The 15285-nt window shown below is 50.0% G+C and overlaps 1 protein-coding gene across 4 annotated transcripts in view; it reads left to right on the top strand.

The window, feature by feature from the left end:
- The window catches only part of LOC119457470 (protein trachealess-like), a 405858-nt gene that overhangs the window by 307604 nt on the left and 82969 nt on the right, over window positions 1-15285 (top strand). The window contains exon 1 of one of the 4 annotated variants that reach the window (XM_049670113.1): window positions 3540-4687. The exons of the other annotated variants lie outside the window; for them this stretch is intronic. Coding sequence (XP_049526070.1) covers window positions 4551-4687 — 137 coding nt within the window. The 5' untranslated portion in view covers window positions 3540-4550. Of the gene's footprint in view, window positions 1-3539; window positions 4688-15285 lie in introns of those variants that run through there. 4 annotated transcript variants of the gene reach the window in all.

The raw sequence follows: 15285 nt of genomic DNA, 5'->3' as shown, positions 1-15285 counted from the left end.
CGGTGCTCGTGTGCCCTTGGGAAGAGTGTGCACATGCACATGTATACAGCCACTGGTTTCGCAAGCCAAGCCATAAAGGAGAGAAGTTTGCTTGGGCGGGGACAAAAAAAGAATTAACGAACGTGCATACAGGGTCAACCCTTGTATAGAGCATGGGCTTCAGCCTTACTGCACATAACTGTTACGAGACAATGCATGTCTTCCTTCCCGATTCTCCGGGAATGGGAAGCAAGGGTTAGGGAGAGTTCCCTACGACCCTGTATGGGGGATGGTAGGGAACGGTGTAAAGGCGAGTTAACGCTGCACGGGAAGCCAATCAGTAGACGGCGAAATATAGCGAAATGCGGGAAGAGGACATGCTAAGGGCTGTTGTTAACGAACGCTTCCCCGCGCACCGCTGGCCTTCGCAAGCTTATCTTTCCCTAAATTATTGTACCTTAAGTTTGCTGCAACCTGTCAGATTCCTGCATCAAGCCGATAGGAGAGGTTGACTGGAATTCAACTACTATTAGGCAATACTCAAATACTATTGACTGAGTTGAGTATTAGTTTAGGCAGTGGTCTCAAAATCACCGTAGTATTGATGTCGAATAAATCGATTCCGATACTGAAATTACTCCTATCTGCTATTACAAGAGCAGTTGAGTGGTTAACTAGAGCTCCTGTAAACTGGTTCAATAAGCAGATTGGCCAGCTGTTGCAACGGCGGCGGGTGCATTCAACCGGGCTGCGCATCGCGACGCACACCTCACACCCACCTTGCTAGAACAAGGCTAACGAGAAAGGTCACCGTGGGCCTTTCCTGTTGAGCAGAAAGGGCCTCACTTCCTATCCTAAAGCAGGATCTAACTTCCTTCTTTCTCTCAAGGGAGAGGGGCTTAGCATCTCCACTGACATCCCCACCCTTCGGTTCGCGCAGATCTCGTTTCCGGGTCACCGGAAGCTGGTAGCATGGGGAGAACTCTCCCCCGCCCGGTGGCCCGTTATTATTTCCGAACCCCTTTGGGGACCCAATCCCCCGCCACCTTCGTCTCTTCCCCCTTCGACTAGCGTACGTACTCCCGATGGCATGTTTCCTTTTCGAGCTGCTGGCACTTCCAAAACGCACGCGCTGCTGTTATAGGTAGAGAGACCCGGCCCGGCTGTGCTATGCTGCATGGCGTTGATTTGGGCTATTCTTTCTGTGCACGTCCTTGCGTGGCCCTGCAGGAGGGCTATTGTTAGACGAATCTCAGCAACCCCTCTCCCCCCAACCATCCCCCCTCCTTCGCCTGCCCGTTCGCTCAACCCCATTCTCGTCACTTGGGGGTAATAACAGATATTACCACTCCGTTGCCATTGTGGGCCCTTTTTTTATATAGCTGCTTCAAGAGTGGCATTCGAGCTTGTGCGAGGTGTTTTGCGAAGGAATCCGTAAAGAACAGGTGGCCGTAATTTTTTAAGGTCTGTTACGTGTTATGTTTTGCATTGCTTTGGAAAACTGGCTGCTTTGAAGTTTATTTCTGGGTATAGCACAGACAGGAATGTCAAGTAGGAGCGTTTTTTTTTTTTGTTTTTGTTTTCTTTTTTTAGTTTTAGCGTTATCGAATAGAATGGTACAGAAGGAGGTAAACGTGAAACTGATGTTAACTTAAACATACTGCGAAATAAAGTGCGTGGCCGTGTCAGTGGCTTGCGATTGCATTTTGCTTTGTATTATGGCTATCTCTTGTTGCATAAGTAATGTTTTTTTATGAGTATGTGAATTAATATGCGCTTGGAAACCGGTATTGTTTTCTTTTATTTTTAGTTTTTGCATTTGGAGGCGTGCGCAAGATAGTGTGGACTTGATAATATATTGGAGGTGATAAGATGCGTTCAACAAAAAAGCGTAGGGCCTTAGCGTGGTCTCTTCGTGCCTGTACAACCACTGAGATGAACTTTTACACCATACATACGAGATGGAGCGTCTGGTGCGCGTAGCCGTCCAACCGCAAGCCGTTCTCAATGTCTTCACAATAAATGAAAGCTGGGTGAGTTAGAAGAGATTCAGGTCAGGGAGAAAAAAAAATGGCACCGGAAAGCGGCACGATGAAGGCAAGAACTCTGTCATATGTGTTCTAGGCCTTTGGCCCTCCTACTGCTATTTGCTTTTTTGTTTTTCTGAGCATTTTTTTTTTCGTCACGAAATCTCTCGCCGCCTCATTACTTGAGAAACCGCTCAAGGGGACTCATAATGACATTAACGAATGTACCACACAGGCATAAAAGATAAATGAAGCGAAAAGCAAAATGCATCGTGCTCCAATCGGGGCACTTTTATCGCCTCGGCACAAACACACTCCACTGCTGGCGCGCACGTCTCGACCGAGAGATCCGAAAAACAAGAGGCGGCGATCCCCGGGCCACCTCGACACCCCCACTCTTCCTTTGCACCCCTTCTCCCCTTCGGAACTCCGGGTCCGTACTCCGGGGCGTGTCCCGGGCGAAACACGCAAGACTCCCCAAGAACGGCGAATGGGTGGATCCCCAGGCACCCCTTTCTCTCGGCCAACTCGCCTCCCTCTTCCGCTATTCCTCTCACGCACGCGCTGCGCGCATCCAACACGGCCGCTCTTGCCGCGCGCGCTCTCTCTCTCTGCCCTGTGACGTCAGTGACTCGGAGGCCGGGACGTGAGCCACGGGCCAAGAATACCAAAGGGGGGCCGCGGCCGGAGGAGCACGCCCCAAGTCCTTCGTCCGCCGCATGGGGTCTCGCCCACTGCCTGGCTTCTCGCGGCGAAATAGGGACGCGAGGAGGAACAGTGGAAAGGGCCACGGGGAGAGAAAGTTGAGGGAATTGAGGTAGGAGAGGAGGACCAAGAGGCGCCGCGAACCGAAAGGGAAGGGCGCCGCCGGACCGCGGGCTTTCCCGCATCGCGCTGGAGTCGAGCGGCGCAGCAGCGTGCGCGCGCGTGATCGCTGCGGGGAGGAAGCAGGTCGCGCCGCTTCGCTCGGATTAGCCGCGTGCGCCGCGCTTTCGTGGCAAGGAAAGGAAGCCCCGCGCCGCCGCTCGCTTGGAGTCTCAGCTCACGTCGGCCGTTCGTGCAGCAGCAGCCGCCGCCGTGAAGGCCTGACCGCCGGACGGGACGGACGTGGTTCGCGGCGCCGAGTACCTTCTTCTCTTCTCTCCGCTGACGTGCGAGTCTCGGTCGGCACGCGTCTGTGTGTGTGCGCGAGTTGCGGTGGCCGCGGCCTTGGTGGCTTTCGTCCGCGGGGGCACGTACGGCTTTCCACGTTTCGTCGCAGCGGGAAGGGGGGAGGCGGGCGGGGGAGCGAGTCACGCTGCTTGCTACTGGAGACGGGTGCGGAATCGCCGATTCGGTCGGTCGCTCGGTCGTCAGCGGGCTTCTCGTGCACAGTCCGAGGCAGCCGAGCCGGCTCTCTGTCCTAGTGAGGAAGGGAGGAGGGGGGTCGTCTCTTTCTAGCCCCCGGACGACGACGTCGTCGTCGCCGGCGTCGTGGCAGCGCGCCGTCTAACGCGACGTCACGTAGGGGACGTCGCGACGCCCCGTCACGTCCTTACTCTGTGCGCGTGCGGCGGCGAGACGGCCACCTCGTTGCGACGCCAGGTCTCGTTTGCAGGTTTTCTCCCGTCAGCCGCGCACTCTCCCCTCCCTCGCTTTATTTCTCTCTTTTTTTAGACATCGGCCTTTGCCTTTGTTTACGTTATTTCACTTCTTTCTCTTTAGCTGTCTCGTCCGAGTTTACGTTTTGGATTCCGGTCCTGACTCCGTGACGCCAGTCAGTCGGGGAAAGCCCTCGTTAACGCGGAAGTCCTCTCAGACTGTATAGAGGCCGGTCTTTGCACCCACACCTCATCTCACGTTTTGCCATTGAGCCCATTTCATTCTTGTTACGTTTACTTCAATCTTCTTGCGGCTCAACGAGGGCTGACTGTTTTAGCTTTATCGCTCGTTCTTTGTTCGCGCGAGACCTGTTCACGTAATCACATTATTACCTGTTTCCAGTTGTACCTAGTCTTTGTTGGTATTTTAGCGGTTATCGCTGGCCGTGTTTCTCACGCTAAGGTCTAGCTCGTAGGTCGCAATATTGCCGTTACGCTCATATTCTCTAGTCGCTTTTTGTGCCGTAGATTGTTGCTTCGGTGATAGCTGTAGAGTTAGCTCGTAAACACGTGCTCCGTAATACGTTATTTTTTTTGTCGATATCTCGATGATGCTCGTAAACTTGTCGTGAACACGTGTTTCATAGTACGTTATTTTCTTGTCGATCTCCGACTTTGTGTCGGATACGTGGGCAGGCAGAGCTTCTATCGTGTATGTCCTCGGCACTTGCTTATTTCCTGACTCCAGTGCCGTGAACGGACATTTTAATGAAGCGCGGTGACTATCTACTTTCGGCTTCTCAATGTCTTAGGGACGAGAATCGTCCCAGCGAGTAACATTGCCGCGTACTTGTGCGTGAGTTTCGCGTGACTCGGAAGAGAGAGACGGGTCAACGTCGCGTCCGTGAGTGTGTGCGTGTCGTTGTGAACAAAGCGACAAGGAACGGACATCCGAGCCCCAGCGATGCTGATGCTTCGGCCCCAGCCCCATCCGGCCGCCGACATGGGCTACCACCATCACCAGGCCGCCGCTGCCGCTGCGGCTGCGGCTGCCGTGGACGCGGCGGGCCCCTACGGCCATTCGTGGACGGTGCCGAGCTGGTAGGCTTTCGCCGTCTGTCTCACTTGTCCTGCATGCATGTCACCTTCGCACTGATCTTCCTGCACAGTCTCTAACACAAGAGAGGGAAGGATATCTTTAAATGATGACTCGAGGCGTATTTAGGGACGTGGAGAAAAGGAGGAACGATGCAGTTCAGTATGGCTCGCCATAAAACCTTCACATGTGAAGTTCCGTAGCGAGTTGTACCACTCTGACGTTTATTTGATGCCCATTTTTGATCATTCTCTTCAATGGCTATATATTTCGTCAAACCCCGCAAATAAAAAGAAATATTTGACATTAGCCCGTGGTTCCTGTGAAAAAAAAAGAGAAGAAGAAAGTGATTGCTGGCAACTCCTCTCATAGGAATGTGTATCTGGCATTTTACTCCTTTTCGTTGTCGTGCTCCCCTGTGGATCGCGTTTAGTTTGCTTGCGGGCGATGATAGGTACAGGGGAAGTAAAGCGATCTGATATGTCCAGGCGGCCGTATTAGAAAACTGCACTTCAGCATTAGCACAGGGGGCACTGTAACTGCGAGAGGAGGCGCTTGATATGCCAGAAAAGAAAAAAAAAAGGGGGGGGGGGGGGAGAAACTCGGGAATGAAAGACAAGTGTATCGCACTAGCGAGCTAGCATATACATTTTATATTTTAATGTCGGTCGCAAAAGCTCCCAGGCCACAGATCTCGCGGCCAGTTTGGACACACTGCCGCGTGGCGGCGCTGCTGTCGACAGCGGTGAGCTGACTTATAAATGTCGAGGTCTCCAGATCCCTTGAAGTTTTTGTGTGCTCTAGTAAGAATAAATCCAGCGACCGTCGCGCCTCCACGCGACAATGTGCCCGATATGCATCAGTGTCTTAGCCTGGAAACTTTTTTTTGGACGCACCGACAGAAACGCCGTCAGGTCCTCGCACGATGACGTCGTGATGGTATTCGGCAGCCAGATGAACTGGCGAGTCAAGTGGCGACCCTTCGCTCGTTCAAAGCGTTGACATTCTTTCACAGTAGCATCTACTGTTCTTGACAAGCAGATTAAGGGCGTCGTCGGCCATTCTCTTCAAGATGTGAGAAACCTTGTCGGATTCAATCGTATACTGTGTCAGCTCTTTGACACAGATCCAGCATTTTCTGTAAATACTATGTACGATTCAGTCGATGTCTGAACGCGGGATATCAGCTCTTTCTTTAGCGGCCTGCTGGCCACCAATCGGCCTGTCGGACAACTCACGAAGATGCGCCTTGCAGATGTCCCCACTAGTCAGATCGTCTTCTTTCGTCTCATACCACACGCGTTCCGTTCATTCCAAGTAAAATATCGCGTTGGCTAGCATTAGCGTGGCGTGGTGATTGCTTACGCGCCCGTACGTGTAGATACAGTCTTTTACATCCAAGCCATCTGTGCCTAGAAAGGTTCCTGGGCCTCGTAATCACGATATAATCACAGGGGGCAGAGACTGCTGCGCCGTCGTTTCTTCGTTGTTCGTCGCGGAGAAAACAAGATGGCGCAAGATTATTTATTTATTTATTTATTTATTTATTTATTTATTTATTTATTTATTTATTTATTTATTTATTTATTTATTTATTTATTTATTTATTTATTTATTTATTTATTTATTTATTTGAGGTTTAAAAAAAGCTGCTCAGTATCTGGAAGTTGGCGTTACCGCAACAAGGGATTTAATGTGGCAAAGCACGCTTTCAGTTGTTCTCTGCAGTCGTATTCACATAGGAAATCGTACGCTAGAGCGTTCCGAGAGGACAAGCGGCAGTCTATGGTGATAAAAGACACGTCAGTAAAGGTAGCCGGCCAATAGCAAATTCTCTTTAGGAATAAAAAGCTTCGTGAACTTGACCCCTGTTTGCCTATGAGTGGGACTCAGTTGTACCGTTGCTAAGACAGTTGTACTCGCTTTCAGGCGGGGTAGCTTGAATTGGCAACAGTGAATTTTCTGTTAATATTTCTTGCCTACATGTGACACAAAATACTTATAAATCATTGATAATCATCACATCTCGGTCAAACATGGCAATTTGAGTGGAACAATTTGCATATGAATCCACATGGTGTAGCGCTTTTGTTCGCCCTTTCCTTCACTCGTCATTGCTCTCGTGTTCGCGCTTCTTCCAGTTATGGAGCTCCGTCAGAAACTGGCACTATATTTTCTAGCTTTGTCACTGGGCAATTTATCACTGGGCAAGCTTACTAACTCGTTTCATAGAAGTGAAAGTTTTATGCGTATTAGTTTTTCACATTAGCTTGGTAATGATTTATTGCACCCACCAACTATTTGCCTCCTTCGGACTGATAGTCGTTAGAATAGTCTAGCTGTTTATTTCCCATAACTCAACGTGTACACCCTGACTGACGTTCCCGATTTATTTAGTAGGCCTAACACTATTAAATATTTTTTTTGCTGAGTAAAAAGGGGAAAAGATTGCCTGAATGAAATCGCAGTTACCAAAGCTGCAGCCACGATACTTCGGTGAAAAGATGCGTTGAAACTTGAAATTCAATGTTGATACGGTGGTGCCATCTGTCATTCGTCAAGCACACTATTTAAGTTTACTGGTTTATGGTGGTTTTTGATACGCTCAGCAGGAATTGCCACGCATACTTTTCGATTCAAGAGTGAAGAAATAAGGAACTCTCATGAGAGTATTACCTGCTCGTTGTTTTCGGTACTTCGCTAGAACTAAAGAAAACATGACATTCCGACACCATGACACCGCCATACCGAGATTCTAAAGAAATAGTAATCGCATGAGTGATGAGACTGTCGTTATCAGACTTCATTGCCTACGTGCGTAGGCAGAGCTCTCAGAGCTGTCCTTGCCCGCATGCGTAGCTCGCATTTCGTCAAAGATGGCTTCACCACAATACGAGCGTTTGAAGGGAGAAGACCGCTTTAGGGACTTAATTGATTTCTAGTCGTTGGTGTGTATGCTGGGAGCACTGCCTATACGTTTGTGTTTTGTTTGTGCACGCGTGCGTAGATAAGGACGAACATTGTCCTAGGCACCAGCAAGCGTTCTTATGAACCAATAAATAGAAATGCGTAAGACATAAATACAAAGACGTAAGCCGATATTGAACCAGAGTTTTTTCACATCCGAAACCAACACACGCTGAACAGGTTGCTCCGCGAGTACATCGGCTACCACCACCACGCCGCGAAAGGTATAATATTTCGCGATACGTTAAGCTCGTGATCGACGTTGATGACGATTGAAGGTCCCAATCCCGGGGTAGTGACGTGAGAAACGAAGGGTGGTGACAGTGGTGAAATAGAGCACAGGTGAGAGCGCGCACGTTTATCGCGAGTAACGCTTCGGTTGGAATTCTTTCTTTTTGGCATCCTCTTAACTTACAGCAACACTGGGAGGAGAAAACGTTCTAGTGTTCAGCGTCGCAATACCTAAAGCTTTACCACACAGTTATAAACAAACTGCGCAAGGCACCGTATAATGCCATTATTAGATTCCGAACGCCATATCGTTGTGCTCGTAGCAATTAGTCCTGCAGCGCAGTATGCGTAGTAGGATTCCGCTGGTTTTGTCCTGCACGTCATCAGTTCTTTTCATGCCATTCGATTATGTAGGGAGAACCGCCGTATTTGATTACTTCCTCCTCCCTCTTCTAATATATTAGCGCTACAATTAAAACCTTCTTGCGTGGTGTGGATGTCGGCAATAGGTGGTCCTTCAGGCTCCAAGCCTCAGCACCTGAACATATTATTCCATTCTTCGATAGGCTTCGATGCATAATCCAGCCCCCTCCCTCTCATTCTCTTCAGGAAAAATCCCCTTTCCTTCGCACACCACCCTTCGTTTCACCTCTCCAGCCTGATTCGCTTCCGACCCAGCAGCGCGGTGTGGTGGTTTGTTTTGGGCACGTATCCATGGCGCGGCGACGCCTGTTTCGCCAAGATACCGCAGCGTCCCTTCCAGCCATTCCTCCTTGCCGATACAGGGGACGCTAGGAAACCGAGGAGGGAGAGAGAAGCGCACGCGGCGTCGTCCTAATTGCGCACCGCGGGCACGTCGGCGTCGCGAAATTGAGTTTGGCGCGCGCGCGCCCAACGCACAAACGCACGGACAGACCGCGCTGCTGCTTCGACTGCCGCGTAGCGGAGGAAGAGAGAACTTCGCCCCCTCTCGTCGTCGTGCGGCTCGTCAGCGCCGCTTTGTTGCCCGGCTCGCCGCTTTTCGTCGCCCTAGTATTTCGTCGCTCAGTTTTCCCTTCTACGTCCTCTCCTCTTGCTTCCAGGCGCTCGCGCGCAAGCACCACTTTCTTCACGGGTTTGTTTATCTGTATTACCGTCGCTCGCTTCGCTTTTTCTATTGCTCTGCTTGTGTTTCCTGTTCGCTCCTACCTGGTATTTAGGGACAATGAGAGACCATTCAAACCGCAGAAGCGATTGAAGTATCCCAATAAATAGAAATGTTAAGTAAATGCGCCATTTTTGTATTTTGTTTGAAATTATCGTGTCAATTATTTCTGGCATGCCCCCCTGCTTGGTCCTCGGACCGCAGTATGTCTTAAAACAAATCTGTGTATGTTCGAAAAAAAGATTTTGCGCTTACCCACTGTTCCTGCTGAAATTTTGCAGAAGTATCGCATTTTGGAGTCTACGTCGTTTAGTGTAACACTTGCCGCAGTTAATTGTCTTGTTTTTAGAAAGAAGTGCAAATTTGCCTTCGCTTATAGAGATGCGAGTGGCTTCCGCAACCGCGCAAGCATAAACTTGTGTCGGCGCCTGCCGGCAGCTGCAGAAATCAGCGCTTCGTGTTCTTGGAGCGGACAATACGCGGCAACCTTCCCTGACCGGGTGCTTTCTGTAGCAGCCGGCAGGCGGCGACACAAGTTTATACTTGCGCCGTCGTGACAGCAGCTTGCAACCGCATAAGCGAGGGCAGATTTTCACTGTTTTCTTAAAAATAAGGCAATTAACTACACTGAGAGACATAAGACTCCAAAATGCGATCTTTCTGCAAAATTTGAGCCAGAACAGTGCAGCGGTGAGTGCAAAACCTTTTTTCGAACACAACGCAGCGAAATACGCAGCACCCTGTATAATGTACGGCCGTAATGTCAAACAGGTCAATCTTATCCTTGAGCGAAGGGCTTGGCAAGCCATCACTGAAATGGCTAAGATTCAAATCATGGAGGTGCGGCTTCAGCGCCTCTCTCTGTTCGGCTATCTGACATGGTATGACGTTGAGCTCGATGGTGACATCTAGTGAGCGCGGAGTGGCTCATACGCTCAACCGTGCGCCTCCAAGATATCCGGTGCGGAACAACGCACCACGCGTGATATTTCGGAAGTGATGTCGCGGCTAGGTCTGCCAATTTGTGAGGTGCTTTCCGAGCTTCGGGATTACTGTCACTATAGAGTACTCCTAGTCGTGGCCGTAGTGCGATCTTTTTTTCAGCTGGTAGCGTTTCCACTATCGCAAGAAAAGGAGGTAGCCGTACATAAAGAGATATTTTTTTGTAACGAGGATTAAAACAGAAACTTCAGCGCGTTCTTAGTTGGTTCAGATATGAATGAGAGAGCAGAAGGTGCGCTGCTGCAACATTCTATTTCTTCTCTCCAGGTTCATTCTTCTTGCTTCCTTTCGTTTCTTTTATTTTTACCCGCAAGGAAGGCTCATTGTCAGCGGAGCTTCAAAGTTTGTTTTCGTTGTTTCACCTGCCCCCACCTCCGCACACAAACGCAAAAGCTCTACAGTGCAGGGGTGGTGCATGCAGGGCATGGTGGCCCCACGGATTCCTAAAGCATTTCTTTTGCGCCTCCCCGTACAGCCAAGTCCAGACGCAGCTCATTGTGAATTCATGGCTGCCTGTAAAACGTAGCGGCGCGACTTGAAAAGTACCCTTGCAACTCTGCGCTCTGCAGCCGGCGTCTCCGGTGTCGGTCGTTCGCATCATTCCACGCGCGCTTCGTCCTCAGCCGAGGCTACGTGTAGGAATGAAATGCGTCGTTGCTTTGCCTCCGCGCAGCGTGCTTAAAAGAGAAGGAAAGACGTAAGAATAACTCTGGAGGCGTATAGAGGCACCGGGGAGCGAACTGCATGGTGCAGCGTCTGGTCCGCTCAAACGTTTCGCCAGAAGAAGACAGTCGCGCGCTCCGTCTCTGTCCGTGTTCCTTTCTTTTTCTTTTGATGACACGATTTTAAAGAAAATGTTGGTGTCTTTACGTGGCACCTGCTGCTTCTCGTTATATGGCAAACAAAATGTAATCACAAAATGTCTGGATACACTAGGAAGAGCACGAGCACATACAAAGTTCTGCTCATTAGTCGAGGAAACCACGGAGTACATGAACACGCAAGAACATGTAGATAAGCATGTGCCAACTGCATTAATAAATCAAACTACTTCCTTCTGTCCTCCAGTGTAAAGTGAGGTGGCTGACTGGGCTATTTGTTTATCCATATAGTGAACGCGAGCAGCGCAAAAGCAGCACGGGGACAAAAATGAGACGGGACAAGTGCTGTGCCGAACCACGCATGTATGCTGTGTATACAGCTTACGATGACGACGAAAAAAAAAAAAAAAAGATTAGCAGACCGGAGTGGTGATATTCCGATACGTTGCGCTGAGATATGCAAATAGTTCAGGTGCTGGGCTTTTTCCATGCTTGCAGCGCGGGGGAGTTCGGAGGTTATCCACAACATAGTTTCGAGCGATCGTGAATATGTCCCCCGTATTGGCCAAACGCGCTTCGGCTGGAAGAGCGCCTCCCATCGAGTGAAGTAGACATTGCGCTTGAGTAACGCTTATCGGTGGTTACTGCGACTACCAGTTGCAGGGGAAACGCACATTTCCTTCGGTGCACTCAGTCAGATGCCGAGACTACCCTATTACAAACATTTTCGCTCAGAAATTGCCGCGCAGTGCCATTGAAGCCCAATGACCATTTCATTCGAGAGGTGGCGTTGCCGTGCACTTCCTTGAGCCGGATGAAAGTTCTATTTTCATGTACAAGATCATGTGTCATTGAACTGCGCATGCACAGAACTTAAACGTTTCGTTTCTCACGTATTCACGTAAGCCTATAGTTAGTGGATTGACAACTGTGGCATTTTCACACGGAATACGTGCGCACGTAAATTTAGCAGACACTCGCTCGCGCTTGTAAATACTATTTTTCTGGTCTCCTCTAACGTACAGCGCCATTCACTGGAACTCGTTAGAGAGTATGCCGAGTAAGGAGCGTTTTACTTAGGTTACGTAATAATGTTTGAAGCTGAATGTTTCGTCATGAGCCACAACACAAACTAGCGAGACTATATTACGTCTTTTGTGTAAACCGCTACATAAGTTCAAAAGGATGTTTTAAGCTCGAAGCGCTGCAAAAACCAATACTATATAGCGCAATTGACACATTCACGAGTAATTATGTAGAAAATAAATAACGTAATAAATCGCACCGAAAAACTGCGATTCCCTGCGACTTCCATGACATTAGCAATAAATTAAGAAAAAGAAAACGATGAGCGAATGAGAGTACGCCTGTGTCTTGGAAAACGTTTCTAGCCCTGCATGCCTTCTAGTATATAGTAGGCGTATTGCCTTACGGCAGCGCTCGCACCATTTGGACAAGGCGTAATGAGCTCGGAAGATGAATATGCGGCATTTACATTTCTTCTGAAGCTTTGGCCTAAGTGTCGCGCCTTTCACAGTCGGCGACATACGCCAAACAGCGACTTGCTGCGCCGCACCTGCGTCATGCGCTGCCGTTGTGCATAGAAGCAGCGAAGGCCGGCTTGAGGCAAGCAGTGGACGCCTCACCACATGATCAAACATGGCGGCTTGGTGAAAAGGATCTATTAGTGCTCCGTGCAGGCGGCGGCTAACACGCGTACATTTCTCACGTCTGCGTTCGCAAAGCTTCCACGTGCCTGAAACTTAATCTTTCTTACAACACGATCGTTCCATGTCGCGTTCGTATGCTGGCCAGCCGTAATTCTTTCAAGGCCGATACTGCTCTGTCTACCGGGCTACCTTCGAGTGTTGAGAAATGGGGAAGGCCCGGTGCTCTCCCTATCAGCGTGTCAGCTGCAGCGCCGCGTATCGACATTTCTCCACACCGGTCTCTGATCGTTTGTGGCAGTCGCCACTGTAACTTATTACAGGGGCTAAAACGCCTACCGGCACCCTACCTTTGATGTACTCAGTGGTCATTCACATGAAAATCGCAGGTTCAGGTGTAAATCACTGGTTCCTCTGATATGTTAATTTACCTTCCCTCTTTCGTTGTTGTTGACCACAAAGATGCGATGAAATAAAACAGATATCACACTATTACTGTAGCCTATAGTCTACAGCAGGACGACACGTGACTTGTGCCGTGTTGCCTCATCTCTCTCTTGTCCGTTCGTAGGCTACTGTAATTATGTAACAACTCTTAGAGATTTACAAAAATTAAATTAAATTCAGGTGTTTTACGTGCCAAAACGACGATATTATTATGAGGCATGCCGTATATAGCGGGGGGCTCCGGGTTAATTTTGACAACCTGGGTGTGTTTTAACGTGCACCCAAAGCACGGTACACGGGTGTTTCTGCATTTTGCCCGCATCGAAATGCGGCCGCCGTCGCCGGGATTCGATCCCGCGTCCTCGGGCTTAGCAGCACAACGCCGTAACCAATAAGCAACCACGGCGGGTCTTACAGCTTTGATATGAACGTCTGACCGCGTAGACGTCCGCGTATGTCACTACGCAGTTAGAGACTTGTACCATGTACGCATTCAATTCTTTTTTACGAAATACCGTGTTGTGCCATAGTACGTGCCAACCCTTCATCGAGGCGACAGGAACTCCGATTTATCCGCGTCGAATGGATTTGTCGCGGGTAATTGCAAGCAGCACCGGCCATCATCGCCACCCGTCCCTCTGGGTCCTGTCGACGAGTCGCCAAGGGGACGCGACAACACAATACGACGCGGGTGCCGTCAGCGGCCGCCTCGTCTGGGTTCTGTCGACGAGTCGCCAAGGAGGCGCGACGACACAATACGACGCGGTTGACGTCAGCAACCGCCCCGTCTTGTCGCATTCAATTATTTTTTTACGGAATACCGGAACAACGAATGGCAGCAGCGCTGCTAGCGATATCTCGTGAGGCTTTGTTCATCCACAATTATTGCAAGTCCACAACGCGTCAGGAATGTTTTTGCGCTTGCGCGGTTGTCCTCGCAGAAAGCAAAAACAATAATGATTAATAACGAAAACAATAACAATAGTGATTATTACAGCCGACGCCTTCACACTAAAAGCTTAGTAGAACATACTGGCGGCAATTTTAATTTTGGGGGCTTTAGCGTAGGAAGGCCAGCAGCAGTCGTTGCGCTCTCTTCCTGGTTGTCGCAGGTCCTCCGGGGATCTTCAAATGTCCTGTGCGTAAGACCGCTCTTTTGTAGGCGCCACCTTTTCTTTCTTTGTCAGCGGGCATATCCAAATGTGTTTGCGTGTCCAATGCTCAGCAAACGGTAGTAGTTTATGACTCTGGTAGTAGTTTGTTCACTCCGCTCCGACATGAATTGCGTATAAAAGGCCGCAACGTTGTCACGCGACGTCCGTCCGATCACGCGGACCAGCTAGGCGCGTAACCCCTGCGAGAGTCGTTTACGTTCTTCTCCTCCTCACATAGTGCCGCAGATTGCGCGGGGGAGAGGGAGGGGAAGTGGGCGGGAGGCTTCCATTAGGGATCGAAATCAAGAGCAGTAAGGTACAGAGCGCACTGCGTGTAATGCAGTTACGATCTTTCATGCCTCCCCTGCCGTTCGGCCCTCACCACCGGCTTGCCTTTCTCCGTGCTCGCGATGAAAAATGCATTCGCGAACGGCGACGGCGCGCCTCATAGCGCATGGCGCATGCGCGGTGATTCCGCAGTCCAGGGAAGGTGCCGCCTTGGCCGAAGAAAAAAAAATAGAAAAAAAAAATACAAAGGGGCCGTATGGCGGAGTGCACAGCTCGTATGGTGAAAGCTACGCATAAGGAGGGGGGGGGGGGGGGGGGGTACGGCCTGAGTTGTCTGCAGAGGTGGTCGTGGTATTATGGGGGTGCCGAAAGAGGGAGAGAGATGTACAAAAAAAAGGTAAAGTATAGGGAGTGAGAAGGAAAGAAAGAAGGTATGACGGACGAAAGCTAAGGGAACCGCCAAAACACTTTGTATAGGTATGGAAGCGGCGGGCGAATGAGATTGGTCGCTTCCCGTGCTCCAGAAGTGGTTTGGCCCGCCGCGCACTCTGAGCGTTTTGGCACTTAGCCTAATTACTCGTCCCGACGCTTTGGTCTTTATTCTTTTTCCCCGACTTTTTTATTATTATTCCTTCGTTACTGAGGCTTATATGCTGAAGGGAGCGGTCACCTCACTTTTGATGATCGTGTGTTATGTTCTGTACATTGTTTATGTACTGCTACTTCTCGCGGTGCTTCTCTGTTTTATCGTACCTGGCGGTTCCCTTGAGAGCGATTTGAAGAGTTATTGTCGCCGTGGTTTCCCGGTGGCCTCACATTGGTCGCCGCCGCTGGCCCGACGCTGACGCGCTTGCTTGCGCGGTGCTATACCGTGTTGATGAG

This window comes from Dermacentor silvarum, chromosome 7 (genome assembly GCF_013339745.2).
Source record: "Dermacentor silvarum isolate Dsil-2018 chromosome 7, BIME_Dsil_1.4, whole genome shotgun sequence".
In the NCBI taxonomy this organism is placed as follows: domain Eukaryota; kingdom Metazoa; phylum Arthropoda; class Arachnida; order Ixodida; family Ixodidae; genus Dermacentor; species Dermacentor silvarum.
The sequence above is the reverse complement of the archived record's forward strand: the minus strand, read 5'-3'. Positions and strand labels throughout refer to the sequence as shown.